General features: G+C 47.4%; 1 protein-coding gene across 1 annotated transcript in view; it reads right to left on the bottom strand.

Annotated features, from left to right (window-relative positions):
- Positions 1 to 982: 982 nt before the first annotated feature.
- tep1 (telomerase-associated protein 1) overlaps positions 983 to 27,877 on the bottom strand; it is a 43,687-nt gene continuing 16,792 nt past the window's right edge. The window contains exons 26-56 of the mRNA XM_061254419.1: positions 26,982 to 27,161; positions 26,726 to 26,818; positions 26,277 to 26,403; positions 25,097 to 25,256; positions 24,244 to 24,377; positions 23,653 to 23,741; positions 22,447 to 22,561; positions 21,032 to 21,278; positions 20,485 to 20,605; positions 19,968 to 20,092; positions 19,156 to 19,255; positions 18,495 to 18,647; positions 18,087 to 18,299; positions 16,136 to 16,192; positions 14,860 to 14,974; positions 14,192 to 14,322; positions 13,555 to 13,897; positions 12,999 to 13,156; positions 11,852 to 11,959; positions 11,561 to 11,665; positions 11,202 to 11,331; positions 10,509 to 10,576; positions 9,331 to 9,466; positions 7,501 to 7,625; positions 6,645 to 6,766; positions 5,968 to 6,108; positions 5,784 to 5,883; positions 5,514 to 5,640; positions 3,781 to 3,863; positions 2,288 to 2,392; positions 983 to 1,818 (exon numbers count right to left, since the gene is read on the bottom strand). Of these exons, the coding sequence (XP_061110403.1) occupies positions 1,699 to 1,818; positions 2,288 to 2,392; positions 3,781 to 3,863; positions 5,514 to 5,640; positions 5,784 to 5,883; positions 5,968 to 6,108; positions 6,645 to 6,766; positions 7,501 to 7,625; positions 9,331 to 9,466; positions 10,509 to 10,576; positions 11,202 to 11,331; positions 11,561 to 11,665; positions 11,852 to 11,959; positions 12,999 to 13,156; positions 13,555 to 13,897; positions 14,192 to 14,322; positions 14,860 to 14,974; positions 16,136 to 16,192; positions 18,087 to 18,299; positions 18,495 to 18,647; positions 19,156 to 19,255; positions 19,968 to 20,092; positions 20,485 to 20,605; positions 21,032 to 21,278; positions 22,447 to 22,561; positions 23,653 to 23,741; positions 24,244 to 24,377; positions 25,097 to 25,256; positions 26,277 to 26,403; positions 26,726 to 26,818; positions 26,982 to 27,161 (4,131 nt within the window). The 3' untranslated portion in view covers positions 983 to 1,698. The remainder of the gene's footprint in view (positions 1,819 to 2,287; positions 2,393 to 3,780; positions 3,864 to 5,513; positions 5,641 to 5,783; positions 5,884 to 5,967; positions 6,109 to 6,644; positions 6,767 to 7,500; positions 7,626 to 9,330; positions 9,467 to 10,508; positions 10,577 to 11,201; positions 11,332 to 11,560; positions 11,666 to 11,851; positions 11,960 to 12,998; positions 13,157 to 13,554; positions 13,898 to 14,191; positions 14,323 to 14,859; positions 14,975 to 16,135; positions 16,193 to 18,086; positions 18,300 to 18,494; positions 18,648 to 19,155; positions 19,256 to 19,967; positions 20,093 to 20,484; positions 20,606 to 21,031; positions 21,279 to 22,446; positions 22,562 to 23,652; positions 23,742 to 24,243; positions 24,378 to 25,096; positions 25,257 to 26,276; positions 26,404 to 26,725; positions 26,819 to 26,981; positions 27,162 to 27,877) is intronic.

The following is a 27,877-nucleotide window of genomic DNA, read 5'->3' as shown; positions in this document are numbered from 1 at the left end:
TGTAGTCCCATCAGAAATACATATTTTATTATAGTTATAATTGAAATCACTTCCAGGTTTTCCTACCAGGCAGATAATCCGGTAATTTCTTTAAAAATTGCGTCAGGAATTCAACCATCGTTCACACCGCTCCCTATTCTGGAACCACAAACTACAACCGTAAATGGTTTTGATTCAGTGAAAAACAAATTCTCTTCTTTATTTAGAATTTTTTAGGTTTTTAACAGAGTGATGTTAGCCCTTGCATTTGTGGAGATGACCTCCAGCCACAAGGTGGCACATGGAACATTTCAGACGAGAACTGGAATAAGAGTTTAGCTAGAAATATCCTGCGGCCACTGCAATGTGAAATAAATTATTTTATCACTGTGATATTTTGAAAACTATGCAACCATCAGACAGTTTCCAATAAGGCAGTTTAACTAGCACTTTTCCACAAATATACAAAACCCCACACCTTTTCTCATTACATTACATTGCATGATATTTAGCGGATGCGTTTATCCAAAGCGACTTGCAGTTGATTAGACCGAGCACAGAACAAACCCCCCCCCCACCCCCGGAGCAACGTGGCGTTAAGGGTGTTCATCCATACGAATGGTTGCGTGGCCTTGTGCATGACAAACAAAACCCAGTCTATGAAGGAGCGGCTGAAGATAAAACGTCAATTAGTCAGAAATACCGATTTTGCGGCCAAACATGGGTAACTACGTCAGCGCATTGACTTCCTGTAGCGGCTTTTCATTCTTATTTTAGCGTCTGCGATTATAGCGGCGAGGGCACCGCTCCAGTGTGTGGACGTGACGGCGGCTGGGGACCGTGCCAGCGCAGATCTGCGAAGCGCAGTGGGAAAGGACGTGTCCGTGTGTTTTTGGAGAACACACGCTTTCGCCTGCTCCCGTAATCCCATCGGCGGGTTGCCCGTCTTCACGGCTACTGACAGGATCACCGCATCCGCTCAGTCAAGACGCCCACACCATACTCTCTTTACAAACGCTTTATTTGGCATTATTTATTTAACCCAAACGGTAAAGACCCACTGTGCATTCCCGCTTTGCTTTTCAACATACCCTACTTCCCTTCAGTTCTCATTTCATGCCCAGTGGCACCACCTTCCCAATATCCCAATTATGTAGGAACCACATTTTGATTACATCACATTTTGATTACAATAAAAACCATAATTCCTTTTTTAAGCTACACTTTATACTAGGAGATATGAAACAAAGATCTTATTATGCATGACATCTTAGCATATTATCGATTCTTTGGTATATGAGCGTGTAATTTAGTGGCTACATACAGTACATGGATATTAATATATGATAATACCAGATACTGCATTAGTTTGTGTGTCTGTGTGTGCGTGCATGGGTGTGTGTGTGTGTGTGTGTGTCTGTGTGTGCGTGCATGGGTATGTGTGTGTGTGTGTGTGTACGCGTGTGCGTGCATGGGTATGTGTGTGTGTGTGTGTGTCTGTGTGTGCCTGCATGGGTATGTGTGTGTGTGTGTGTGTGTGTGTGTGTGTGTGTATGCGTGTGCGTGCATGGGTATGTGGGTGTGTGTGTGTGTGTGTGTGTGTGTGTGTGTGTGTGTGTGTACGTGTGTGCGTGCATGGGTATGTGTGTGTGTGTGTACGCGTGTGCGTGCATGGGTGTGTGTGTGTGTGTGTGTACGCGTGTGCGTGCATGTGGTAGGTCAGTCTCTCCAGGACAGGAAGTAGAGTCCCCCCTGGCTGTCCCCACACACCAGCTCAGCGGGGCGCTGAGGGTTCAGCTCCAGAGTGAGAACAGGCCCCCGGCACACAAACACCCCCACCTGGAGAGGAGGAAGGGGGAGAGAGGAGGGAGGGGGGGGAGAGAGAGGAGGAGAGGGGTTTAGAGCAGGGAGAACAGAGGATGTAGGAAGTGGCAGAGCTATTGAACAGGACACACAAGCTGCCATTTTCCTCTGTATGTATGAAATAAACCAGGGGTAATCAACCCTGTTCCTGGAGATCTACCATCCTGCAGGCCTTCACTCCAGCCCTAACAAAGCACACCCCAGCTGCTAATTAGTACAATCAAGCATGCCAAATTAGGGTTGCAAAGAAAACCTACAGGATGGTAGACCACCGTGAATAGGGTTGGTGACCACTGAAATTAAAACCAAACGAAACAAGCATGCTAAAAAAACCCCAGACGTTTTAGTTTCAGATTATGACAGTGCCCAGGAGTCAGTGAACACTGAGCACTACAGAAGAGTAAAGGTAGGTCAAGGAAGCGTTGCGTGGGGGGTGATACAGCACCTGTCTCTTGCTCTGACGGTCCCACAGTTTCACACTCCGGTCATAGGAGGCAGAGATGATGGTGCTTTCTGTCAATCTCAACGCACTGACCCGGCCACTGTGAGCCTATGGACCAGCATCAGCATCAGCACCAGCACCAACTTCAGAATCGATATTTCGAATCACATTTTTAAAAGCATAATAAGAATAACCGCCGAACATACAGGTGATTGTTTGTTCTTTTCTTTAATTGTACCTAATGCAGTAGTAAGCAAGCAAATGTCAGAAGATAGTCGTGTTAAAAAAAAAAAATAGCAGTACAACATCAGAAACCTGATGAACCACTGTTATTAGTAGTAGTGATATTTCTGCATGGTAAATAATTTACTTGTAGATGTAGTAGTGTAATAGAAAAACAACAGACCCAACTCTCTTAACATGTATGCTGCTTGTACTGAGTAATTGACTCATTCATTGAAAGGGGCATGTTCAAAATAATAGCAGGGTGGAATTTAATTAGATAATTAATTCAGTCTGTGAAAAAACAGGTGCCATTAACTGTCCTTAATTAAGGAAGAAGGGAAACAAATGTTTCACACATTGTCATAAAATTATAGGATGCTCAGCCAAAATGATTTCAAATGCTTAAAAACGGCAACAAAAACCCGAAACACGCGGAAGAAAACGAGCAACTACTGTTAAAACGGATCAAAGAATAGTCAGAATGGCAAAGATTCAGCCATTCATCAGCTCCAAAAAGATCAAAGATGATCTACATTTGAAATATGGAACTAAAAGCTATTAAATAATATTTGCACTTTATTCACTTTTTTCGCACTATTTATTTGAACAGAACTGTATGTGTAACATCAGAAGAGAAGACGGCTGATCAGCAGCAAAGCCGTACAGCTAATGTGATCATGCAAAGTTTTTTGTTTTTTTTCTCCTCAGTGATGATTGTCTTATTAGCATCACTGATTTCTTTCCATAAGGATTTGAAATGGTATCCAGCAATTGTTTGTTTACTACTGCATCAGGCACGATTAAAGAACGACAGATCGAAAGACCACCTATAAGCCCCATGATGGCGATTATTATTTGAAATATCAGGCAGCCCTTAAACCAAAAGTGCCTATAAAAAAAGGTACAAATGCTTGGCACTGGGGCGGGATCCTTTCAATACTGTACATAAAACTGCACCCCTAACCAATGATGCAGAATTCATTTGTACTTTTCTTACTCGTAAAATTTACTTAGTTATTAGGACTAAAATAGAACATGACTGTACTTTCAGGGTACATTTAGGAATTTAATAAAAACACCACTGTACCAAACATCCAAATCATCTGCAGCTGTCATTCAAGTAACGCATTACATTGTCTGACGAAGGAAACAAACGATTAGAGGATTGGCTAATGGACAAAGTTATTGATGGATAGAGTTCAGTGATTGGTCAGATTGATTAGAGGGATAAACCGAGAGAAACTGGTTGGTTGAAATGCAGAATTCCTCACCGGTTTCTTTCTACTCCAGGAACACAGGTTTGGCGGCTGGTTGAACCAAATGTTTCCTTTGTCATCGCCGCACACCACAAACTCTACGGGGAGACAGAAAACAAGGGGATGGCAGAAGACGGGTGGAGAACATTTCAGCAATTTAATTTCTTCCGATAACAACGGACATAATCACAGCTCATTCTGAAGTTCTGCGTCTGTTTTATGACAGTGGCTCAATAGTAATGGTTGCGTAACGTTGGTATCTCTGCAGTAATGGTTGTGTAACGTTGGTACCTCTATAGTAAAGGGCTGTGTAATGTTGGTATCTCTGTAGTAATGGCTGTGTAATGTTGGTATCTCTGTAGTAATGGCTGTGTAATGTTGGTATCTCTGTAGTAATGGCTGTGTAATGTTGGTACCTCTGCAGTAATGGTTGTGTAACGTTGGTATCTCCGCAGTAATGGTTGTGTATTGTTGGCATCTCTGCGGAAATGCCTGTGTAATGTTGGTATCTCTGTAATAATCGCTGTGTAATGCTGGTTTCTCTGTAGTAATGGCTGTGTAATATTGGTATCTCTGTAGTAATGGTTGTGTAATGTTGGTATCTCTGTAGTAATGGCTGTGTAATGTTGGTATCTCTGTGGAAATGCCTGTGTAATGTTGGTATCTCTGTTGTAATCACTGCATAATGTTGGTATCTCTGTTGTAATGACTGTGTAATGTTGGTATCTGTAGTAATGGCTGTGTAATGTCGGTATCTCTGTAGTAATGGCTGTGTAATGTCAGTATCTCTGTAGTAATGGTTGTGTATTGTTGGTATCTCTGTGGAAATGCCTGCGTAATGTTGGTATCTCTGTTGTAATGACTGTGTAATGTTGGTATCTCTGTAGTAATGGCTGTGTAATATTGGTATCTCAGTAGTAATGGTTGTGTAATGTTGGTATCTCTGTAGTAATGGCTGTGTAATGTTGGTATCTCTGTAGTAATGGCTGTGTAATGTTGGTACCTCCGCAGTAATGGTTGTGTATTGTTGGTATCTCTGCGGAAATGCCTGTGTAATGTTGGTATCTCTGTAGTAATCGCTGTGTAATGCTGGTTTCTCTGTAGTAATGGCTGTGTAATATTGGTATCTCTGTAGTAATGGTTGTGTAATGTTGGTATCTCTGTAGTAATGGCTGTGTAATGTTGGTATCTCTGTGGAAATGCCTGCGTAATGTTGGTATCTCTGTTGTAATCACTGCATAATGTTGGTATCTCTGTTGTAATGACTGTGTAATGTTGGTATCTGTAGTAATGGCTGTGTAATGTCGGTATCTCTGTAGTAATGGCTGTGTAATGTCGGTATCTCTGTAGTAATGGTTGTGTAATGTTGGTATCTCTGTGGAAATGCCTGCGTAATGTTGGTATCTCTGTTGTAATGACTGTGTAATGTTGGCATCTCTGTAGTAATGGCTGTGTAATATTGGTATCTCTGTAGTAATGGTTGTGTAATGTTGGTATCTCTGTAGTAATGGCTGTGTAATGTTGGTATCTCTGTAGTAATGGCTGTGTAATGTTGGTATCTCTGTAGTAATGGCTGTGTAATGTTGGTATCTCTGTAGTAATGGCTGTGTAATGTTGGTATCTCTGTAGTAATGGCTGCGTAACATTGGTATCTCTGTAGTAATGGCTGTGTAATATTGGTATCTCTGTAGTAATGGCTGTGTAATATTGGTATCTCTGTAGTAATGGCTGTGTAATGTTGGCAGTACCTCCGTCCATAGTTAAAGCCGAGATTGGGGGTTTATTGTCCGTGACAATCTGGCTTTTGTCCTCTGCCACAGAAAGCTCAGTGCAGGCAAAGGAAGAGCTCAAACTGGTGTCTGAACCCATGGAAAACTGTGGAAAAGGCAAGACCAGCCAGTCAGCGAGAGCGTACAGGTAGCCTCAGCCAATGAAAGAGCATTAGGCATGATCCACCAATCAGAGAGCACAGGCAGGAACAGCCAATCGGGAGGATGGGGAGAAAGAGGAAGACTCACAGCGAAGGCCATCTGGACCTCCCCCCTCTGCTCTCCCAGAAGCCACGTGCTGATGTTATCATTGGGCTTAAGCCCCAGGACTCGCACGTCATTGGACCAGCTGCAACGGAAACACACGTCAGCTATGTCAGCCAATCACGTACGCGGGGGTTCGGACGGGGGGGTCCAGACGGCAGCTCTGCACCTGTAGATTGTGTTGTTGTAGTCGTTCTCAGACTTGGGGATTTTGAAGATCATTCCGTCATCGCCCACACCCAGCAGGATGGAGCAGAAGTGCAAGAACTTCACCGGAATCTCCACCGCGTAGCTCGACTCCTTGTGCAGCCTGAGCACAGGGAGGTCAAAGGTCAGAGGGTCACACAAAGGTCAAAGACTGAACTTTCACCCTTTAACTGAAGTGTGGGGCAAAGCGGGCGAAACCCTTGGCCCTGGTCACGCTGAGAGACGGTGATCACTAGCACCACAGAGCTGACCGGTCAGTATATTTACTGAAGTTACAGTAGTTAGCCGGCTAGTAACCCTTAACAAAATTAACCTTACAATTGCTTTAGACCCTTATTAGTTCATGTTACCCGTAGCACAATCAGTTTGATACTCGCTAACACTGTAGCCATCCCAAAATCCGTTGCAGCTTAAAGTCCCTATTGTGTCATTAGGACAGTACAGCAGTACGGCTCCCAATTGTACAACATGGCGGCGCTGGTAAACTAGACTTCCTTGGCTTTATAAAAAAATAAAACATAAACATAAAACGCTCTTCACACGCCCATGGATAGTCAGTGGGTGACGCAACAGGCACTTGGTCTACAGTCTATCGAAGGGGTGACAGGCTACATTGAAGGGTAAAAGTTGTGCGCTCACTTTGCGGTGGGCTGCTCCGGGTTCCAATCCAGTCTCCACACCGTCACAGAGCAGTCAGCGCAGGCCACGACGAACTGGCCGTCGGGCATACAGGCCAGCGCCGTTACCGCGGAGTCGGACACCTAAGAGCCGGCGAAGGCACAGACACACCACAGTCAATGGCTGCAATCGCACGGCAACCCGTCGTGTCCAAAGCCTTTTAATATTCAAAATACGTTTTAGTATCAGGACCAAAGTGTGTGTGTGTGTGTGTGTGTGTGTGTGTGCGTGAGAGAGAGAGTGAGTGAGTGAGTTCAGTACCTTTCAGGGACTCAGCTCAGTAACTGACTATTGTGGCTCCCCACCCAAACTTCATGCTGCTGCAGCCATGAGTGTAAAATAACCTTTATGATTATTATAGGTTTATTATAGTTTTTTTTAGTAGTAGAGTAATACCCTACCGGCAGCAATCAATAATGAAAATGACAAAATAAACCGATTATAATCCAAATAACCAAAGTAGTACCAGTAATACCAGGCTGCGGTAAATATACGAATGAAGAGACACTGTTGATGAGACGTGGAGCCCCGCAGGTAACACGGCAGTGGAGTGCACGCGGTTACCTGTCAGGGGCAGAGCGCTGTGTGGTGTGCGGTTACCTGTTAGGGGCAGAGCGCTGTGTGGTGTGCGGTTACCTGTTTGGGGCAGAGCGCTGTGTGGTGTGCGGTTACCTGTTTGGGGCAGAGCGCTGTGTGGTGTGCGGTTACCTGTTTGGGGCAGAGCGCTGTGTGGTGTGCGGTTACCTGTTTGGGGCGGAGCGCTGTGTGGTGTGCGGTTACCTGTTTGGAGCAGAGCGGCGCTGAGGTGTGCGGTTACCTGTTTGGAGCAGAGCGCGGTGGTGTGGCTCCACACCTGGACTCGGCCGGAGGAGAACCCCGACATCAGCAGCTGGCCGCCGCGACGGAAGACCAGCGCGGTGAGGGACCCCCACCGAGGCGTCGCTACGGGAGACGGAAACGCACCAATCAGGGCTCGGGGTGAAGCCTGCGGCCGTCGGTTTCAAAATCGCCAGATCGGTCGGACATCGCGCGCCACGTTCCCCCATTCCTTCAGGTCGATTCGCCAGCCTGCTGGGCGTCGCCCGCTTATCCCGAAATGCCTTGCGCGGGAACTCGGTGAACGTTCAGTAAACCACATTTAAATCTACATTACAGTTATTTAGCGGACACTTTTGTCCAAAGCGAGTAACAGTTGATTAGACTAAGCAGGGGCCAATCCCCACTGGAGCAATGTGGGGTTAAGGGCTTTGCTCAAGGGCCCAACAGCTGTGCAGATCTTATTGTGGCTATAGTGAACCAGGCCTTGAACCACCAACCGTCCGGATCCCAGTCAAGTACTAGGCTAGCCACTAGGCTATAGGCTGCCAAATATTATTGCTATTGGTCAGAAAATAATATATACATTTAAAGGAGCATTGTCACACTTTTTTCAGTTGATCTTATTTGGATTAAATGTTTAAATTATGTGTGTAGGCATATTTTATTTATTTATTTATTTTTAAATCGCTGTCAGTGTGGCTGTTTCCTAAATATGAGGCAAAACTTCTCAAAACAAAAATGTCCAGTTTGGCTCGAATCTCCAGCCCAGAAGGTAGCAGGCACTCAAACTCCACCCTTGAACGCAGAGACTGGTTTATGGGTGGCCACACATCCAGGCGATCACATGACACTCCAATGAAAATACGGTGACGTTAGCATACGGATATCACGGAAACACTGGACGTGTTTGTTTTGAGACGTTTTTGCCCCATAATTAGGAAACGGCTACACTGACAGCAATTTTTTTTTTTAAAGTGCATACACATTACAACATTACATAACGGGAGTTTAGCAGACGCTCTTATCCAGAGCAACGTACAACAAAGTGCAGATTGAACACAGGAACAAGTGCGATGAGGACCCTAGAGGAAAGTACGGCTCCGAGATCCAGCGTGATCACACGGATACAGTTGGAACCACGCACAATTTAAGCACTTAATCGAAAGGAGCTCAACTTAAAAAAAAAAAGAAAAAAAAAAGAGTGCTCCTTTAATCCTGAGCCGGGGCAATTCACCGGCAGCTTGGTTCCCTCCTAATGATTAAACACCACACCGCCATCAGGAAGGACTTCACAGGGAGCCGGGGCTGGATTCAAACCCAGGATCTCTGGGTCATGAAGTCGATCAAGATCCTGGGTTGGAATGCAGCAGGAACGCCTCCTCTGGGACCCCCAGGCAGGTCCAGATATTCGATGCGTCCCCTCCCTCCCTCCCTCCCCCCCTCACTCCCTCACTCACTCACTCCCTCACTCCCTCACTCACTCACTCACTCACTCACTCACTCACTCACTCACTCACTCACTCACTCACTCACTCACTCACTCACTCCCTCACTCCCTCACTCCCTCACTCCCTCCCTCACTCCCTCACTCCCTCACTCCCTCACTCCCTCACTCCCTCAAGCCCTTCGTTAGCTGCATCAGGTGCGCTCCAGGTGGAACACACCCGATACCAGCGGAGAAGCCTGGGAAGTAGAAAAATAACAAAAATAACACAGACTTGTCGCGTCTCCATCTTGCCGCAATTAGCGTTGCGGGAATTGACATTGTTGAACCCCTGAGGGGCGAAGACGAGGTGGGGGGGCGGGGGTTAGCGCGAGGCTAGTTTACCCGTCGCCATGGAAACGCCGCAGGACCTCAGCGAGCGGTCGTCGGAGACGGTGAGGACGGCCGGGACTCCTTCCCGCCCGGCGGCCAGGCCCCGTATCCCTCCGCTGTGCCCCGTCACGGTGCTGTGGTGATGCACCTGCGCTCAGAGAAACAGGGCCAGGAGGTGACGCGCGGCAACCGGCAGGCGATCCATTAAACCAGCGGCGTCCTGATAAGGGCACATTCTTGGTGATCGACAAAAGGGCGGCAATCTAATTATCTGACGTTTCACAGTCAGAAAGCGCAGCCCCTGACTTGAACGGAATAAGCAAAACTGAACTGAGGCGGCAGAAATTACATGTCATTTGGCTGACACTTTTATCCAAAACGACTTACAGTTCATTAGGCTAAGCAGGAGATAATCCTCCCCTGGAGGGTTGAGGGCCTTGTTCAAGGGCCCAACGGCTGTACGGATCTTATTGTGGCTACACCGGGGATATGAACCACCGGCCTTGCGGAGTCTCAGTAATGTAGCCTAACCACTACGCTACAGGCCGGACACTGTACATCTGTCTGGGGGACGACATTGGCTCAGGCGGTAAGCAGTCGTCTGGCAGTTGGAGGGTTGCCGGTTCGATCCCACCCTGGGTGTGTCGAAGTGTCCCTAACCCCCAAATGCTCGTGACGAGCTGGTTGGTGCCTTGCAAGGCAGTGAACTGAAAACCCTAGAGGGAAGCGCAGGGCCAAGTGCTAAAAAAACAACAAAGATCAGGACCCTGCAGATTAATCGCTACAGGGCGGCCTGTAGCGTAGTGGTTAAGGTAAATGACTGGGACACACAAGGTCGGTGGTTCTAATCCCGGTGTAGCCACAATAAGATCCGCACAGCCGTTGGGCCCTTGAGCAAGGCCCTTAACCCTGCATTGCTCCAGGGGAGGATTTTCTCCTGCTTAGTCTAATCAACTGTACGTCGCTCTGGATAAGAGCGTCTGCCAAATGCCAATAATGTAATGTAATGTAATGTAATCTGAAGACAAAGTACAAAGTCTGTAAAACAGTTTTAGGAAAGACAGAAAACACGAACATTGTGTGAATGTATTACGTTAGCTGGGATGCCACCAGACTGTTATTAAGCACAATTACTTCACATTAAACCTGGAAGCAAGAAAACGAAACCGCTAAAAATCACACAAACTCACGTCATATGGTCGCCATAGTTTCACTGTTCCATCATCGGATGCCGTGGCAACCACCAAGTTCTCCTTGTCTGAAACAAGAATGCAAGCTGCCAAACCACATACTAAGTGCGTGTGCATGCGTGAGCGTGTGTGTGCGCGTGTGTGAGTGCACGCATGTATGTGTATGTGTATGAGCATGCAAGCTGCCAAATCACATACCGAGTGTGTGAGCGAGTGTATGTGTGTATGTGTGCTTGTGCGTGAGAGTGTGAGAGTGTGAGTGTGTGAGTGTGTGAGTGTGTGAGTGCGTGAGTGCGTGAGTGCGTGAGAGTGTGAGTGCGTGAGAGTGTGAGTGTGTGAGTGTGTGAGCGAGTGCATGTGTGTACGTGTGCTGGTGCGTGAGAGTGTGAGAGTGTGAGAGTGTGAGTGTGTGAGTGTGTGAGTGTGTGAGTGTGTGAGTGCGTGAGAGTGTGAGAGTGAGTGTGTGAGCGAGTGCATGTGTGTACGTGTGCTTGTGCGTGAGAGTGTGAGAGTGTGTGTGTGTGTGCGTGCGTGTGTGTGAGTGTGTGTGAGTGTGTGTGAGTGTGTGTGTGTGAGAGTGTGTGTGAGTGTGTGAGTGTGTGTGTGAGAGTGTGAGAGTGTGAGTGTGTGAGTGTGTGTGTGTGTGTGTGTGTGTGTGTGTGTGTGTGTGTGTGTGTGTGTGTGTGTGTGTACCTGTGTTGGGCAAGATGCTGCACTGTATGACTGGGGCTCGGTGTGCTTGGATCCTGCTGACCTCCACTCCTGACTGCCACTCCCACAGCAACAGCTCCCCTCCTCGTGATCCTCCAATCACATGCTCCCCCTGAGGACACCCACACAATGACATCACACAACACAACCACTCACTGCTCCACACTGCTGCCCTGACCACTGCTCCATACTGCTGCTCTGACCACTGCTCCACACTGCTGCTCTGACCACTGCTCCACACTGCTACTCTGACCACTGCTCCACACTGCTGCTCTGACCACTGCTCCACACTGCTGCTCTGACCACTGCTCCACACTGCTGCTCTGACCACAGCTACTTACCTTGCAGCACAGGGAGGTGAGGGAGAGGGGGGTGGCGATCTCTCTGACAGTGCAACCTGACTTCAGGTCAGTGACACACACCCGGCCGTCCCTGGAGCAGCTCACCTGCAGGATTAAACGGACAAACAGGTATGTACTTATACACACACGTACACACGTACACGTACACACAAATACACACAAATACGTACACAGACACACAGACACACAGACACACAGACACACAGACACACAGACACAGACACAGACACAGACACAGACACAGACACAGACACAGACACACACACACACCACAGTGGAGTCCTCAGGAGTCCAGGCACAGCCAGTGATCCAGTCTCTGTGAGAGTGCTGGAGGGCCTGAGAGACGTAGGGGGGCTGCAGCTGCCACAGCAGGAGGGCCTGGAACAACAACAACACCAACTAAATAAACATCATACACACACACAATATACATACACTAAACACGATCATACACACACAATATACATACACTAAACACAATCATACACAATACACACACAATATACATACACTAAACACGATCATACACAATACACACAAAATATACACACTAAACACACCATCATACACACAATATACACACACTGTACATATATACTAAACACACACTCAATATACACACACTAAACACACCATCATACACAATATGAACTATACACACTTGCACTAAACACACTATGCATACGCAATATGCACACTATATGCATACACAAACTATGCACATATACATGTACTATACTATATATGCACACACACACACACACAGCACTTTTACATTTTTTCCCTATTCTGATGGTTGATGTGAACATAAGCCCCTGACCCGTATCTGTATGATGGTATGCATTGCACTGCTGCCACATGATTGGCTGATAAGATAATTGCATGAATACGTACATTTACATTACATTTTTTACATTCTTGTCATTTGGCAGACGCTTTTAATCCAAAGCGACTTACAAGTGCATAGATTCTGCCATAAGTCAAAGCATCACATCCAGAACTAGGAAAATACACATGGAATGCCGTTCTAAACATAGTCGTCATTGTTTTTTTTAGTTTTTTTTTTGGGGGGGGGGGTTAGACAAGGATAGGGATATCAGGAAGGAGGGGCGGGGGAAATCAGGAGGGAGGACTAAGGCAGAGTTGGTAGGTGTAGGTGTGCAGGTAGGTGTACAGGTTCCTAATAAAGTGCTCAGTAAGTATATAAACATACACTATGCACACACACTATATATATATATATATATGCACATACAATACATCTACACTATACCTGTACACACACACACACACACACACACACACACACACACACACACACACACACACACACCACACACCACACACCACACACACACACACACACACACACACACACACACACACACACACACACACACACACACACACACCTTACCCCATCCCTCCCTCCAGAGAGGAGCTGCCCCCCAGTGGGGCTGAAGCACAGGCAGGTCACAGACCCACGGTGACCTCTGAGCACAGTCACCAGGCTGGGCAAGCTGCAGGGGTTAGAGCTCACGTCCTGCAGCGACCACAGGCCAATGGAGAAGGCCACTGAGGAAGAGAACGCGCAAGCGATGTAACTTTTCTCAAAGTGTTCGTGCACAATTAAAAATTGCTGGAGTGATTGTAAATCTGTTCCAAATCCCTGCTTAAATTGCTTGGCCATTTCACTGAGTGCCACGAAGAAACGCAAGCCTTTAGTTTACCTGCACACAGGTATCATAATCGCATATTTATTCAGTGACATTACTGAAGAACAATTGCTTAATAGCTACATTTGTGTGAGTTCATATTGTGTGATTTGATCAGTTTGACCCTTTGAGTTTGACCAGATATGTCTTTCAGCTATGATTTCCGACTGAACATCCTCACTGGGCGTGACTGATGATTCAACATATTGATTTGCTGTAAGTTTTGACCGAGCAATGCGATTGGGTATGAGTAGTCACCTGATGCAGAGGCCAGATGGGTTGAAGACTGTGCCAGGGCGAGGAAGGGCCCCGGCTGAACCCCAAAATAGCCCTGTTGTTCCAATTGCCCCTCCCCTAGTGTCCTCCACAGCGCCATGAGCGTGTCCCCTGTGACCAGGAACTCCTCTCCTGACTCCGCCTCCTCTCCTGACCCCGCCCCCTCCTTTCCTGACTCAGCCACTGATTCCGCCCCCTCCTCTCCTGACTCAGACACTGATTCCGCCTCCTCTCCTGACCCCGCCCCCTCCTTTCCTGACTGAGCCACTGGCCCCGCCTCCTCTCCTGCCCCCATCTCCGCCTCCTTCCCTGACTCCGCCTCCACCTCCATCTCCTCTCCTGACTCAGCCACTGACTCCGCCTCCTCTCCTGACCCCGCCGCCTCCTCTCCTGACTCAGCCACTGACTCCGCCTCCTCTCCTGACCCAGCCCCCTCCTCTCCTGACTCAGCCACTGACTCCGCCTCCTCTCCTGACCCCGCCCCCTCCTCTCCTGACTCAGCCACTGACTCCGCCTCCTCTGCTGACCCCGCCCCCTCCTCTCCTGACTCAGCCACTGGCCCCGCCTCCTCTCCTGCCTCCATCTCCGCCTCCTTCCCTGACTCCGCCTCCGCCTCCACCTCCATCTCCTCCCCCGACTCCGCCCCAGTCTCAGCCTGTCCTTTTGGCTCCGCCCCTGACGCCTTGGGCTTCTGGATCCAGATCAGGCTGTGTACGCCCAGACCGGCCTGACCGCTCCACAGTCTCTCTCCTGTAGAAACAACGCCGAGACAAAGTCTACATCAACAACAAGAACACCTCTGTGTCCGTATGCGCGAGAGCAGTGCTAACCAACCCTGTTCCTGGAGATCTACTGTCCTCTGGGTTTTCGTTTCATCGACTATTTGGGATACCCGATTCTACCAATTGGCATCAACGAGATCTCTAGCAGTGTGAATGAGGTGTTGGGAGTGAAAACCTCCAGGACTGCAGATCTCCAGGAACGGGGTTGGGCAGCCCTGCTCTAACTGTTCAATGAGGTGAGCTTTGCTCGGGTTGGGGCGGCCTGTAGTGTAGTGGTTAAGGTAAATGACTGGGACAGGCAAGGTTGGTGGTTCGAATCCCAGAGTAGCTACAATAAGATATGCACAGCTGTTGGGCCCTTGAGCAAGGCCCTTAACCCTGCATTGTTCCAGGGTAGGATTTTCTCCTGCTTAGCCCAATCAACTGTATGTCGCTCTGGATAAGAGCGTCTGCCAAATGCCAATAATGTAATGTAATGGGTTAGAATTGCGCTAGAATTACTCACCTGACTCTACGCTGAATAGATTCAAGTGACCACGATGGTAACCCACGGCGATGTAGGGACCAGAAACAGCCACAGAGAGAGCAGCAGACGGGGCCGGACCAGAATCCGGTTGACTCTGCGGGACACAGAGACACGCCTACAGATCAGCCACAGCACAAACACACGTCCGTGTGAACTCAGGTAACGGAACATCCTGACACACACGTCCGTGTGACTGAACATCCTGACACACACGTCCGTGTGAACGCGGGTAACGGAACATCCTGACACACACGTCCGTGTGAACGCGTGTGACTGAACATCCTGACACACACGTCCGTGTGACTGAACATCCTGACACACACGTCCGTGTGAACGCGGGTAACGGAACATCCTGACACACACGTCCGTGTGAACGCGTGTGACTGAACATCCTGACACACACGTCCGTGTGACTGAACATCCTGACACACACGTCCGTGTGAACGCGTGTGACTGAACATCCTGACACACACGTCCGTGTGACTGAACATCCTGACACACACGTCCGTGTGAACGCGTGTGACTGAACATCCTGACACACACGTCCGTGTGAACGCGTGTGACTGAACATCCTGACGCACACGTCCGTGTGAACGCGTGTGACTGAACATCCTGACGCACACGTCCGTGTGAACGCGTGTGACTGAACATCCTGACGCTGACGTAACAGTCACTGCCGCAGCAAAGGGGCTCTCGAACACGAAATAACAATTTAAAAATAATCGTGTGTCAGTATAAAAGAACATTCAAGATTTCCAAATATTCATTTTCCAAAAGATTTTATTTTACAGAGACATTTTTGTATTTAAATAAAAAGGTGACATATCACTGTAAGCAATTGACTACTTTTTACATAAAAACTTGATCAAGGCTGTCTGAGATCAGAAGCATGGAGCCAACCAAAGTCTGCAGAAGAACTGTGACAAGTTCTCCAACATGCTTGGAACAACCTCCCTGCTGATTGTCTTACAGAACTGCAGGACGGCGTTGGCTATCTCAGAGAAGTGATGCAGTTTTAACTCCGAAGGGTGATCACAAAAAATATTGAATTGATTTTGAGTTTTCAACTATTCCGGCAAATCACTAAAATGTAATGTAAAATGTAAAGTACGTTTATTTAATTATTAAATAATTTTATCTGTACAGAATGTCATACAGGTGCCTAAGACTTTTGCACAGCACTGGATATAATAAAGGGGTAATAATAAAACCCTGCTGGTGAAAGAGTTAGCGCACACGCCGGATCTGTACAGACCTTGTCGTCTCTCAGCACCGCCACTTCCTGCCCGAGACCACCTGACCACACCTGGACCTGAGGGTGAGGATGGGAGAGATGATGAAGGCACAGGCCTATGTCCGCACTCCCTAATCGACAAAGAGGCTGCAAAGAGCGTTGCCGTGCAAGCACAATTGGGATTTTTCAAAATTAGGGAGAAAAAAATAAAATTTAAATTAAAATAAAAGCTCAATCAATATCCAATTATAAAGATTTTTTTTTTTTTCCAAAAGCAACAAAAAGTGAGCTTGAAACTTCAAATTATCATGTATTTGATTGATATAAATACTTTTTGTTGCTTGATTAATAATCACAGAATGCAGGGTTTTAACTTCACCGATGAAATACTCAGGTTAGAGCATTTCATTGGTACACCAGTGTGGGCAGAGTGTAGTATGTAGTATATGGTGTGTGTATAGTGTAGGGTATACAGTGAGTGTACAGTTTAGAGTGTGCACCGAGTAGTGTACAGTATGAGGAGTGTGTATAGTGAAGTGTAATTGGGCAGTGTGTAGTGTATAGTATATGTGGGTGTCATCAGCAGTGTAAAGTGTATAATGTGTACAGTGTAGTGCATGTGCAGTATATAGTATATGGCGTGTGTCATCAGTAGTGTATAGTGTATAATGTGCACAGTGTAGTGCATGTGCAGTGTGTAGTATATAGTATACGGTGTGTGTCATCAGTAGTGTATAGTGTATAATGTGCACAGTGTAGTGCATGTGCAGTGTGTAGTATATAGTATACGGTGTGTGTCATCAGCAGTGTACAGTGTATAATGTGTACAGTGTAGTGCATGCGCAGTGTGTAGTATATAGTATATGGTATATGGTGTGTGTCATCAGTAGTGTGTAGTGTATAATGTGTACAGTGTAGTGCATGCGCAGTGTGTAGTATATAGTATATGGTGTGTGTCATCAGTAGTGTATAGTGTATAATGTGCAGTGTAGTGCATGTGCAGTATATAGTATACGGTGTGTGTCATCAGTAGTGTGTAGTGTATAATGTGTACAGTGTAGTGCATGCGCAGTGTGTAGTATATAGTATATGGTATATGGTGTGTGTCATCAGTAGTGTGTAGTGTATAATGTGTACAGTGTAGTGCATGCGCAGTGTGTAGTATAGAGTATATGGTGTGTGTCATCAGTAGTGTATAGTGTATAATGTGTACAGTGTAGTGCATGTGCAGTATATAGTATATGGTGTGTGTCATCAGTAGTGTATAGTGTATAATGTGCACAGTGTAGTGCATGTGCAGTGTGTAGTATATAGTATATGGTGTGTGTCATCAGCAGTGTATAGTGCATAATGTGTACAGTGTAGTGCATGTGCAGTATATAGTATATGGTGTGTGTCATCAGTAGTGTATAGTGTATAATGTGTACAGTGTAGTGCATGCGCAGTGTGTAGTATAGAGTATATGGTGTGTGTCATCAGTAGTGTATAGTGTATAATGTGTACAGTGTAGTGCATGTGCAGTATATAGTATATGGTGTGTGTCATCAGTAGTGTATAGTGTATAATGTGCACAGTGTAGTGCATGTGCAGTGTGTAGTATATAGTATATGGTGTGTGTCATCAGCAGTGTATAGTGCATAATGTGTACAGTGTAGTGCATGTGCAGTATATAGTATATGGTGTGTGTCATCAGTAGTGTATAGTGTATAATGTGTACAGTGTAGTGCATGTGCAGTGTGTAGTATAGAGTATATGGTGTGTGTCATCAGCAGTGTATAGTGTATAATGTGTACAGTGTAGTGCATGTGCAGTATATAGTATATGGTGTGTGTCATCAGTAGTGTATAGTGTATAATGTGTACAGTGTAGTGCATGTGCAGTGTGTAGTATAGAGTATATGGTGTGTGTCATCAGTTGTGTATAGTGTATAATGTGCACAGTGTAGGGTGGGAAGGTTGATGATGTCACTCACCAAGCCATCATCGCCAGCACTCAGCAGCAGCTCTCCGTTCTGTATGAAGTTGAGAGCTTCTGCAGATCCCTGGTGAGCCCGATAGCACCCCACGCAGGATGCGGCCGGTACTGCCCACAGCCTCACCTCCCCGGACAGACTGCCAGAGGAGAGGAGGGGGGAGGAGGGGGAGAAGGAGAGACTGCGCACCGACTGCTGATGCCCTGAAAGAGTCTGAGAGGGAGGGAGAGAGGGAGAGGGAGAGGGAGAGGGGGAGAGGGAGAGGGGGTGAAAGACGGAAGGGGAATGGAGAGCAGGAGTTTAAATCTTTTAAAAATATATAATCGAGATATATACATACAGATATCCACATCTACATGAATGACCACTCTCCTCTCCCCCCGCCTCCCCACCCAACCCCACACTCACCCCCAGGGTCTCTCCACGGAGCCAGCTCCACAGATGAACTCTCCCGTCCCAGCCGCCCACTGCCAGAACATGACCCTCAGGGTCGAAGGTCACACAGTTCAGAGGGCACGGGTGGGGCACCGTGCTGACCAGGGTTCCGTTCGGAGACCAGACCTGGGGGAAAAACAGGAAGTACGAGACGGCTGCTGAAGCCAGTACTCGGGACATTGAGGCCGGAAACGTACCCTACGCAAGTGCGGCAGGGCAACGCGCTGCAAACGCACTGCAAACGCCCTGCAAACGCGCTGCAAACGCGCTGCAAACGCGCTGCAAACGCGCTGCAAACGCACTGCAAACGCACTGCAAACGCACACACTCAGCGTGCGTTCCTCCATCCCTGTGGAGGTAATAAACCCCACGTCCACAAGGGGGCGACGCAGGACAGCAGTGAATGACTGAGTGGACGAAAGCACAGACTGAAGAAGACGGCTTTATCCCCCTGCTGGCCGCTATAGCGCACAGCTCACTGTGTCGTTTGCACGTGACACATTTTAGAATGCGTAGCATTTCAAGCAAAGGGCACGTTTCCGGGCCTAAAACACACTTCGGCCAATCGGTGCAATCCCAGGTCGTTCTGACAGCGATTAACTTGTGTTCATCTTCAGAACATGCGTGCACTCACCTTTAGATTGAAATCCAGGGAGACTGTAGCCAGGTGCTTCCTGTCGGCACTGACATCACATCCTGTTATCATGTTGGAATGGGCATCCACACGAACAGTCCTTCAAAGACAGAGAAGGTACAACCAATCACGCTCACGACTACTGTCTGTCCTGGCTCCACGGTGGTGGAACGAACTCCCCGCTGAGGTCAGAACTGTAGAATCTCTCCCCACCTTCAAGCGCAAGCTGAAGACACACCTCTTCAAGCAGCACCTCTCCCTGCCTCCCTGTGAACCTTAATTGTTGTCTCTGTGACTTGCTTTGTGTATCGGTATTTATAGTTGGCTAGGTAAGCAGTGTTTGGATAATTAACTTTGGTCACTTTTGCTCTGTTTGTTTGTTTCTTTGTTCAAAAAAAAAAAATTAAAAAAAAAAGAAAATTTGGCCCTTGTCCTTATCTTTGTTGTACAGGTAGCAGTTCAAATTGTACTTCCCTCTAGGGTCTTTCAGCGAACTTATCCCTGGTTATGGGTATGCACTTTGTTGTACGTCGCTCTGGATAAGAGCGTCTGCAAAATGCCAATGTAATAAAATGCCAATGTTTAGCGACAGACATCGGTCATTACGTTGACTGTGGTTCTGAGCTCCATGTTCAGTGCAGTGATGAGTCCAGTGTTGGGTGTGGTTTTCAGTTCCATGATGTTCAGTACGGCGTTGGGTGTGGTTTTGAGTTCCATGTTCAGTGTGGTGTTGGGTATGGTTTTCAGTTCCATGATGTTCAGTGCGGTGTTAGTTGCAGTTTGGGCTGTGGAGTGCAGTGGAGTTCAGTCACCTGTAGCCAGTGTCTATCTCCCACACTTCCAGCTGTCCATCAAAGGAGGTGGATGCCAGCAGACCCTCCTCCAAGAAGCAACACGCAGAGATGCCATCACAGCAGCTGACCAATGACCTCACTTCCTGTGAAAACCAATCAAATCACAGCTCACCAAAGACTGCATTTCATGTGAACACCGAAGGGAAGGTACATCTTTCTTCAACACAAAAGAATCTTCTCTAAATCTTAGCAAGATGTCATATCTATTCAAACAAATGTAATGAAATGGACTAATCAGAAACCACATTTTGTTTAATTTCATGTTTTTTGGAGAGTATAAAGCAGTGCTCAAATTCTAAAGTCATTACAACCAAAACATCGTGGCGAACATTATGTCCATGTTATAACTTTAAGAAACTTAGCAAATTTGACATATGTCGTTATGTGATATTCTGCATACATTTTTGTGTTTCAATTAAATAAAAAGTGTGAGGTTTCCGGAGCAGGGCCAGGTGTAAGCAGCAGGCGCACGCACCTGTCCGGTCTCTCTGTGGACCAGGTGCAGGGTCCCGCTCTGAGTGCCCACTGCTGCCACGCTGTCCGTCGGGCTCACGGCCACACAGGTGGGCTTGGACAGGTACGAAGAGACTAGAGCGCTGTGGGACAGGTGTCACGTCAACTCAGGTAATATTATTATTATTATTATTATTATTATTATTAATAATAAACTTTATTTATATAGTATCCTACATACATAACGTAAAGTACTTTCAGCTACATTTTAAGCCAATTACAAACCCTGACTGGGGTGACCAGAGCCAAACAGGACCCCGTACCCCAAAGCAGGATGACGGCGTTAGCTGTGGGTTTTACTCGGTGCAGTCATCGAAAGCAAGGAATACAGAGTCCGCTGGATAACTGCACGGAGCAAAACCTGGAGCAGCTCTTTTTTTTTAGTTCAGTCCATGATCCAGATTTGGGAGAGCTCCGGGTTTCACCTGGCGCACTCGTCCGGCCCGACTCCGTACCCCTGCCGGGCGGAAGCGGGACGCAGGCGCGGAGACGCCGGGCGCAGGGCTTACCTGTCCCCCGCGCCGACGCGGTCGGGCTTGTTCAGCCACCGCATCACGCTCACGCCGCCGGCCCCGCCCGCCTGCCGGTTTCCCACAATGCCCTGGGCCCAGGCGTGAGGGGCGCTGCCGTCCGGCTCGTTGAGCGCCTGCTGCAGGAACAGCGCCGGCCAATGGGAGAGCAGGGCGGCGTGGCGCCTCAGGAAGCCGCGGCACTCCTCAACGCGGGGGAGGCCGGCGAAGACGACAAACCGCGATTCTTCGGGAGCAGGGACGCACGCGGGAGAAAAGTCAAAGCGGTCTTTAGAAATCAACCCGAATCGGTGTTCGGCGAGCGCGCGTTTCCATCTTAGCCTCTCTACCCTTTAAACGGGACAATATGCAAGATTTTTGTGTTAAAACATTGTTACAAGACCGTTGTAAGTCCCTTCCCGTCATTGAAAAAGGCTCACCGACATGCTGACTCACCCTCTGCCCGTGTTTAAAGTCCTTAAATTCTGGTTTCAAAATATACAGTTGACGGCCCCGCCACTCTGTACCAAAACATTGTATATCTGTACAATAATTCAAGCTCATCGGTTGGAAATTGGTTCTAATTGCCACAGCCAATGGCGTTTCAACATCAGCGCGTTCACAGTGAAGGGGGAGCGTGTTTGTTGCCGCAATTCCTCTTTTGACTGTTAGAAGTCAAAAATTACCTATTGTACCTTTAAAAGGGTAAGATTACAAATATGCTATTATAATGTTCTTAGCTAAATGAAGTGGGGGGGGAAAAAAAAGAAAAAAAGAAGAAAATCTCCAAAGGCTACGTCTTTAGAATAGCGGTTAAGGCACATGACTGGAACCCGCAAGGTTGGTGGTTCGATCCCCGGTATAGCCACAATAAGATCCACACAGCCGTTGGGCCCTTGAGCAAGGCCCTTAACCCTGCATTGCTCCAGGGGAGGATTGTCACCCGCTTAGTATAACTGTACGTCGCTCTGGATAAGAGCGTCTGCCAAATGCCATTAATGTAATGTAATGTATGTTCAATTCACCAAGTACCCTGGGTGAAGCAGCACTGTCTCGGTCATACATATTCAGTTTGCGTTCCCTACAAATGAGGTTCAATACAGGGCATGACTGCAAGATAGAAGATTAACACTCCCTCCAACTGCGTGTTCTGGTTGAATACACATTAAAGATTACATTGGAAAACATTTACAGTCCTGAAGCTACTGCATGTGTGATTGAGTTCCAGACCTTTTTTGTTGTAATTAAACTGCTTGACTTTAGTCTAGCTACTATTCAGAAATGTTTTTGACATTATTTTAACTGGCATCTCTTTGTTACATACACGGTTACTTCGCTAGCATCAACACCTGAGTGAATCTGGCTTCTGGGAATTGTAGTTCAGCAGAGTACATTTTGTAGTTAATGCAGCTCACCAAGCTGGCTGTAGGTCTCCAGGACGTGATGCAGGAGTCCGTGCCTAACATTCGCGTACAGGAAGTGGAAACTGGACAGCAGGAAGTGCAATGCTCCCAGGGAGTCGCTGCTCATCTAGAACAAGGAAAGGCAGACAAAGTACGGTTGCATCACTGACATTTTTATACAATGTAAACATACCACCATCAATATAACATAACAATCATCCTCACCATCATCAATAACACCATCACAATAACCATGATCATTATCATCAGCAATAATAATAATAATATTACAATAACCATCAATAATACCATCATCATCATCATCATCGTTGCATCAGTGACATTTTTATGCAATGTAATGACAAATATCCTTTTTTTCTTCCCCAACTGGCTTTCGAACTTGAAATGTCCAATCGTGCTAAAGTATCAGCACATATTGCGACCACCATTATTGATTTAGGAGCGCGCAGACAAGCATGCGTTCTTCTCCAAAGTACATGGGGCGGGCCTGTAGCGGAGTGGTTAAGGAAGATGACTGGGACCCGCAAGGTCGGTGGTTCGATTGTGGTGTAGCCACAATAAGATCCACACAGCCGTCGGGTCCTTGAGCAAGGCCCCCTTAACCCTGCATTGCACCAGGGTGAGGATCGTCTCCTGCTTAGTCTAATCAACTGTGCGTCGCTATGGATACGAGCGTCTGCCTAATGCCATTAATGTAACACGGCACTCTTTCCAATCACGTATGTTTACCTCCTCATTTCCCTTCCTCGCCTCTGTTCCTTGCTCCTCCCTCCAGCGATCGGAGGAGGACGAGGAACGGAGAAAATAATAATAAATAATAATAATAAATAATAAATTATGAAAACGAGATGACCTCGCTCTTCAAAAGGGTGAGTTGGCAGCGGGCCAGTCAACACGCGCGGCAGACGGCGAGAGGTGAACCCAGAGGCCGATTCATTAACAGGTCATTTGTTCTGAATTAATGTTTTATGCAAAGGATGTGCTTTTACATTACATTACATTACATTAATGCCATTTGGCAGATGCTCTCATCCAGAGCGACACACAGTTGATGGGGGATCTCGATCACTTTTTTCGGGTCCGAAGGAGGAGACGATAGAACGAGCGATTGAGAATGAGGCGCTGGCGTCAGCCACTGCTTCTCATCACAGGGTCAAAGGTGAGGGGGGGGGGGGGGGGGCGGGCGGAGTCACGGACCAGGTGAGAGGGCAGGTCGACGAGCGCGTCGGCTTCACAGTGAAAGTACGTGTCCTTTCCCTGAGGATCACACAGGCTCCAGAGGTACGCTGAGAGAGAGAGAGAGAGAGAGAGAGAGAGAGAGAGAGAGAGAGAGAGAGAGAGAGAGAGAGAGAGAGAGAGAGAGAGAGAGAGAGAGAGAGAGAGAGAGAGAGAGAGAGAGAGAGAGAGAGAGAGAGAGAGAGAGAGAGAGAGAGACGGAGGCATAAGCCCAGCAGACCGACAAAACAATGATACGGACAGAAACACACATGAACAGACGGAAGCAAAAGTGAGTTTACATTCATCATGAATCATATCAAAGGACTTGGGAGGAGTAAGATATCTGTGAAATGTGCACGCCTGTGTACGTGCGTGCGTTTATTTACCTGTGTGTGTCTGTATGTGCTTGTTATTACGTGCATGTGTGTGCGAGTGTGTGTGTGTGTGTGCGAGCATTGTGTGTGTGTGTGTCTGTGTGTGTGTGTGTGTGTGTGTGTCTGTGTGTGTGTGTGTGTGTGTGTGTGTGTGTGTCTGTGTGTGTGTGTGTGTTCACACTTGTGCGCCCCTCACCGGCCAATATGCAGTGAGCTCCGGCCTCGTCTTCAGCTCTAGAAAGGAAGACCTTCTCAAAGGCAGACCGCACCTCAGGATTGCTCAGAGTGAGAACATCTTCCAGGCCTTGGGAGTAGGGCTGACCAATCGCACTGCAAGAGATGTTCCCTCCTATTTAAACAGTCTTTTCTGCACAGACATGGTTACGAACAAAGCAGGTCCAGGTTTACACACCAACATAGGCTTAACTGTAACCTCAGGACAAACATGAACATTACTGCCAGTACTAACATGGGCATAATGCTAACCTCCTGCACTAACATGGACAAAATGCTAACCTCCTGTACTAACATTGTCAAAATGCTAACCTCCTGTACTAACATGGACAAAATGCTAACCTCCTGTACTAACCTTGTCAAAATGCTAACTTCCTGCACTAACATGGACAAAATGCTAACCACCTGCACTAACATGGACAAAATGCTAACCTCCTGTACTTGCTTTGGTAAAATGCTTACCTTCTGTACTAACTTGTTCAAAATGTCAACCTCCTGTACTAACATGGGTAAAATGCTAACCCCCTGTACTAACATGGGTAAAATGCTAACCTCCTGTACCAACATGGGTAAAATGCTAACCTCCTGTACTAACATGGGTAAAATGCTAACTCCCTGTACTAACATGGGCAAAATGCTAACCTCCTGTACTAACTTGGGTAAAATGCTAACCTCCTATACGAACATGGACATAATGCTAACCTCCTATACTAACATGGGTACAATGCTAACCTCCTGTACTAACATGGGTAAAATGCTAACCTCCGGTACTAACATGGGTAAAATGCTAACCTCCAGTACTAACATGGACATACCTCTGCAGACTTCGGAACAACTGGGAGAACGTTGCCATGGGGATGCGTTCCTTTGGCTTCCTGGCCAGTTCCCAAATTTCCTGCCATTTCATCCTCCCAAGTGCTGCAGGGAGCTTATTGCACATGCTCAGTATGGCATAAAGATCTCGTTCCCTCAGTCCTGCAAAAGGACACCAGTCACCAGGACAACAGTCGCCAGGCACATAACCATTACACGGTTACGTGCCTGAGTGCGCACAAGTAGTATGCGTAGTGAGAGTGCATAGTGGCTGTGTAGACCGTGTAATGAGTGAGTAGGGTGCGTGTAGCATGCAAAGTGTGTACTGAGTGTGTAGTGAACATGTAGAGTGCATGTTGGCTGTGTATTGTGAATGTGTAGAGTATGTGTAGAGTGTGTGTGTGTGTGTGTGTGGTGAGCGTGTAGTTTGTGCAGTGAGTGTGCAGAGTGCACAGTGAATGTGCAGATCACATGTATTGAGTGAGTATTGCGAAGTGAGTATATACACTGTATGTAGAGTGTGGGTATTGCATGAGTAGTGTGTGTGAGTAGTGTGTGTGTGTCGTGAGTGTGTGTGTGGAGTGTGTCGTGAGCGTGTCGTGAGCATGTCGTGTGTGTGTCGTGAGCATGTCGTGTGTGTGTCGTGAGCGTGTGTGGAGTGTGTCGTGAGCATGTCGTGTGTGTGTCGTGTGTCGTGTGTGTGTGTGTGTGTGTCGTGAGTGTGTCGTGAGCGTGTCGTGTGTGTGTCATGAGCGTGTTGTGAGCGTGTCGTGTGTGTGTCGTGAGCGTGTCGTGTGTGTGAGCGTGTCGTGAGCGTGTCGTGTGTGTGTGTGTCGTGAGCGTGTCGTGTGTGTGTCGTGTGTGTGTCGTGAGCGTGTCGTGTGTGTGTGTGTCGTGAGCGTGTCGTGTGTGTGTCGTGAGCATGTCGTGTGTGTGTCGTGAGCGTGTCGTGAGCGTGTCGTGAGCGTGTCGTGTGTGTGTCGTGAGCGTGTCGTGAGCGTGTCGTGAGCGTGTCGTGTGTGTGTCGTGAGCGTGTCGTGAGCGTGTCGTGAGCGTGTCGTGAGCATGTCGTGTGTGTGTTGTGAGCGTGTCGTGAGCGTGTCGTGAGCGTGTCGTGTGTGTGTCGTGAGCGTGTCGTGAGCGTGTCGTGAGCGTGCAGTGTGCGTAGGTGGCGCTGCTCACCGCGTTGGCTGACGGCGAGGGCTGACAGGGCCCAGTTCAGCCCCCTGTGCTGAGACTGCAGTCTGAGCAGCACCTGCTGAACCAGCGGCTCGACCGCCGGGGGGAGGGTCTGAAGACTCCGGTTCATCTGCAGAGCACCATCATGACCATCACAATAACAATCATCACCATCAATAATACCACCATCACAATAACAACCATCACCATCAATAATACCACCATCACAATAACAATTATCATCACCATCAATACAAAAACCATCATCATCATCATCATCATCACAATAACAATCTCCAATACCATCACCATCACCATCACCATCACAATCACAATCACCATCAAAATCACCATCAAAAGCATCACCATAAATCATCCCTATCATCATCATCATCATCATCATCAGCCCAATCTTTGGTCCAATCTGAGCTCCGAGACGGTTGACCTCTCACCTTTTCAAACACAGCAAAGCTCCTCAGCTCCTCACAGGCCAAGTGGAGGTACAGCGGGCAGGCAGCCCCTTTCTTCATCATCAGCGTCTGCAACTACACACACACACACACACACATTAGGCACAGTAACTGTGGGGGGGGGGATTGTCCCCTGCTTAGTCCAATCAACTGTAAGTCGCTTCGGATAAAAGCATTAACTAAATAACAAATTATCAACCGATGTTGTATTCTCAGCATGTCACGTCGCGGAACAAACCTGGTTGTTAAACGCAGAGTCGCTCAGCTTTTTCCCGAACATAGCGAGCTCCTTCTGAACGATCTCCTTTCTGTCCAGCATAGAAAGCGGTCCCAAGGAACACACACAGGAACCCTTCATCTTGGCCAGTGTGTGCCGGAGGGCCGAGTTCGGGGTGACACTCAATACCAAGGATACACCCTGAGAAATTAGGAAGTGTTTTATGGCACAAAGGAGGAGGACATACAAGGACACACACACTTACTGTACATCTCTGTATTTGTACACCATTAATGCATAGTTCATTTGAATATTCAATGCAATTGTACTTTAACTACCAGGGGGGCGACACTGGCTCAGGCAGTAAGAGCAGTTGTCTGGCTGTCGGAGGGTTGCCGATTCAATCCCCCGTGTGTAAAAGTTTCCCTGAGCAAGACACCAAATCCATAAATGCTCCTGATGAGCTGGTTGGTGCCTTGCATGGTAGCCAATCACCATTGGTGTGAGAGTGTGTGTATGAATGGGTGAATGAGAAGCATCAATTGTACAGCGCTTTGAATAAAGGCGCTATATAAATGCCAATCATTTACCATTTACCATTACAAAAATAATTTGCAGAGCACAGTTGATGCACAGCCAGTGCCTCCGCACAATGGCCAGCGGCAACACAAACGGCAAGTCTTACAATCTCAATCTAATGAATAAAGTAAGCGTATCTGCTGTTGTTGTGGGGGAAAATAAATATACAGCTTTCACAGAAACAGTTCATTTTCGTGCGGAAGGCAATAGATTTCGTTTGTGCATGTACGTATTAATGAATTAATGCTTTCCCTTTTTCTCCTAATTTGGTAGCCAATTGTACCTGATCTATACCAATTAGCATTTGCCCGGGGACACTCCGCTTACGACCCCGTCCC

Source organism: Conger conger, chromosome 9, assembly GCF_963514075.1.
Source record: "Conger conger chromosome 9, fConCon1.1, whole genome shotgun sequence".
NCBI classification, from domain to species: Eukaryota; Metazoa; Chordata; class Actinopteri; order Anguilliformes; family Congridae; genus Conger; species Conger conger.
Note: the sequence above shows the minus strand (reverse complement) of the source record. Positions and strands in the feature narration are given on the sequence as shown.